At 62.4% G+C, this 1,891-nt stretch overlaps 1 protein-coding gene across 1 annotated transcript in view; it reads left to right on the plus strand.

The window, feature by feature from the left end:
• Positions 1-316: 316 nt before the first annotated feature.
• The window catches only part of hrh2b (histamine receptor H2b), a gene marked incomplete at both ends in the record, with an annotated part of 1,865 nt that continues 290 nt past the window's right edge, over positions 317-1,891 (plus strand). The window contains 2 exons of the mRNA XM_084473669.1: positions 317-937; positions 1,588-1,891. The exon at positions 1,588-1,891 is cut by the window's right edge and continues 290 nt beyond it. Coding sequence (XP_084329795.1) covers positions 317-937; positions 1,588-1,891 — 925 coding nt within the window. The remainder of the gene's footprint in view (positions 938-1,587) is intronic.

Below are 1,891 nucleotides of genomic sequence, written 5' to 3' on the forward strand. Positions count from 1 at the left end.
TTTGGCACTACAAGTGGACACCCCGAGAGTACGGCTTGCTGTGACCGAGCAAAGACTCGTATGTAGATGAGCTGAGTTAAACATGAAGCGGCAGACTCTTTGACCTTCAGAGAACCTGCAAACGGCCGAATGTACTTCCAGTGTAACGAGCAGAGACACCCACTGCACTGCTGGCTCTGCATGCAGAGGCATCGGAGTTAACCTGTGGACCCCCCCCCCCGGGGTTTGGAACCCCAGTCAATCCGGTTCCATCGGCGGCAACATCGCGGGCTCCTCTGCCCCTGATGAAGAAGCGCCGGCGGGGGTAGGAGGCGCCATGATCTCCACCGTCCTCCGCTGGCTGGTGCTGGTCTCCTTCATCGGGCTGACGGTGGGCGGGAACCTGCTGGTGTGCATGGCGGTGCTGCTGAGCCGCCGGCTGCGGCGCCGGGCCAACTGCTTCGTCATCTCCCTGGCGGTGACGGACCTCCTGCTGGGGCTGCTGGTCATGCCGCTCTCCGCCTCCCTGGAGCTGCGGGCGGGCGGCTGGCCGCTGGGCGGGGCGCTGTGCAACCTCTACATCTCCCTGGACGTCATGCTGTGCACTGCCTCCATCCTCACGCTGCTGGCCGTCAGCGTGGACCGCTACCTGGCCATCTCCCTGCCGCTGGGCTACCACCGCCGCGTCACGCCCTGCCGCGTGGGCCTGGCCCTGGCCGCCATCTGGACGCTGTCGGTGGCCGTGTCCTTCGGGCCGATCCACCTGGGCTGGAACACGGCCGACTACCGCGTGCAGCACGGCGACTGGGCTGTGGGCGCGGCCCAGCAGGGGGAGCGCTACTGCCACTACGAGTGGAACAACAGCTACGTGCTGCTCAACGCCTTCGGCACCTTCTACCTGCCGCTGGTGCTCATGTGCGGCGTGTACCTGCTCATCTTCAGGGTGGCCCGCGAGCAGGTGAGCCCTCAGAGGGGAACGTGTGACGCTCTGATGTGAGATACATTATGTCCTCTTCCTCTGAAATCGTCACGGTTGATTCCTCTTGACATGACAACCTCTTTCTCTGACAGCGCGTCCTCTTCCCCTATAACATCACATCCTCTTCCCCTATGACATCACATCCTCTCCCTTCTGACATGACATCCTCTTCCCCCATGACATCGCGTCCTCTTCCTATGACCCCACATCCCCTTTCCTTATGACATCACGGCTGTAGCTCAGGAGGTAGAGCGGGTTGGCTGGTAACCGCAAGGTTGCTAGTTTGATTCCCGGCTCCTCCTAGCGTGTCGAGGTGTCGCTGAGCGAGACGCCTCACCCTGACTGCTCCTGACGAGCTGGATGTCGCCCTGAGTCACACACCGACTCTGCAGTCGGTGTGTGAATGTGTGCATGAGTGGGTGAATGTGAGGCAATATTGTAAAGCACTTTGGATAAAAGCGCAGTATGAATGCAGTCCATTTGCCGTTTAGTTAATTTACGTCACATCCTCTCCCTCTGACCTCACATCCTCTTCCTCTGACATCACATCCACTTCCCTCTGACCTCACACCCTGCTCCTATGACCTCGCCCCCTCTTCCTCTGACCTCACCGCCTCTTCCTCCCCCAGGTGCGTCGCATCCGCGCGGCCACGCCCTCCTTCTCCAGCGCGGCCTCGGCGGCGGCGTCGGTGCGCGAGCACAAGGCCACGGTGACGCTGGCGGCCGTGCTGGGGGCCTTCGTGGTGTGCTGGTTCCCCTACTTCACCTTCTTCACCTGCATGGGCCTGCGGGCGCACATGACGCCGCCCACGGCGCTGCACTCCGTCGTGCTGTGGCTGGGCTACTTCAACTCCGTCCTCAACCCCATCCTCTACCCCGCGCTCAACCGCGACTTCCGCCGCGCCTACGGCCAGCTGCTGCGCTGCCGGCCGG

This window comes from Micromesistius poutassou (genome assembly GCF_964030765.1).
Source record: "Micromesistius poutassou genome assembly, chromosome: 10".
In the NCBI taxonomy this organism is placed as follows: domain Eukaryota; kingdom Metazoa; phylum Chordata; class Actinopteri; order Gadiformes; family Gadidae; genus Micromesistius; species Micromesistius poutassou.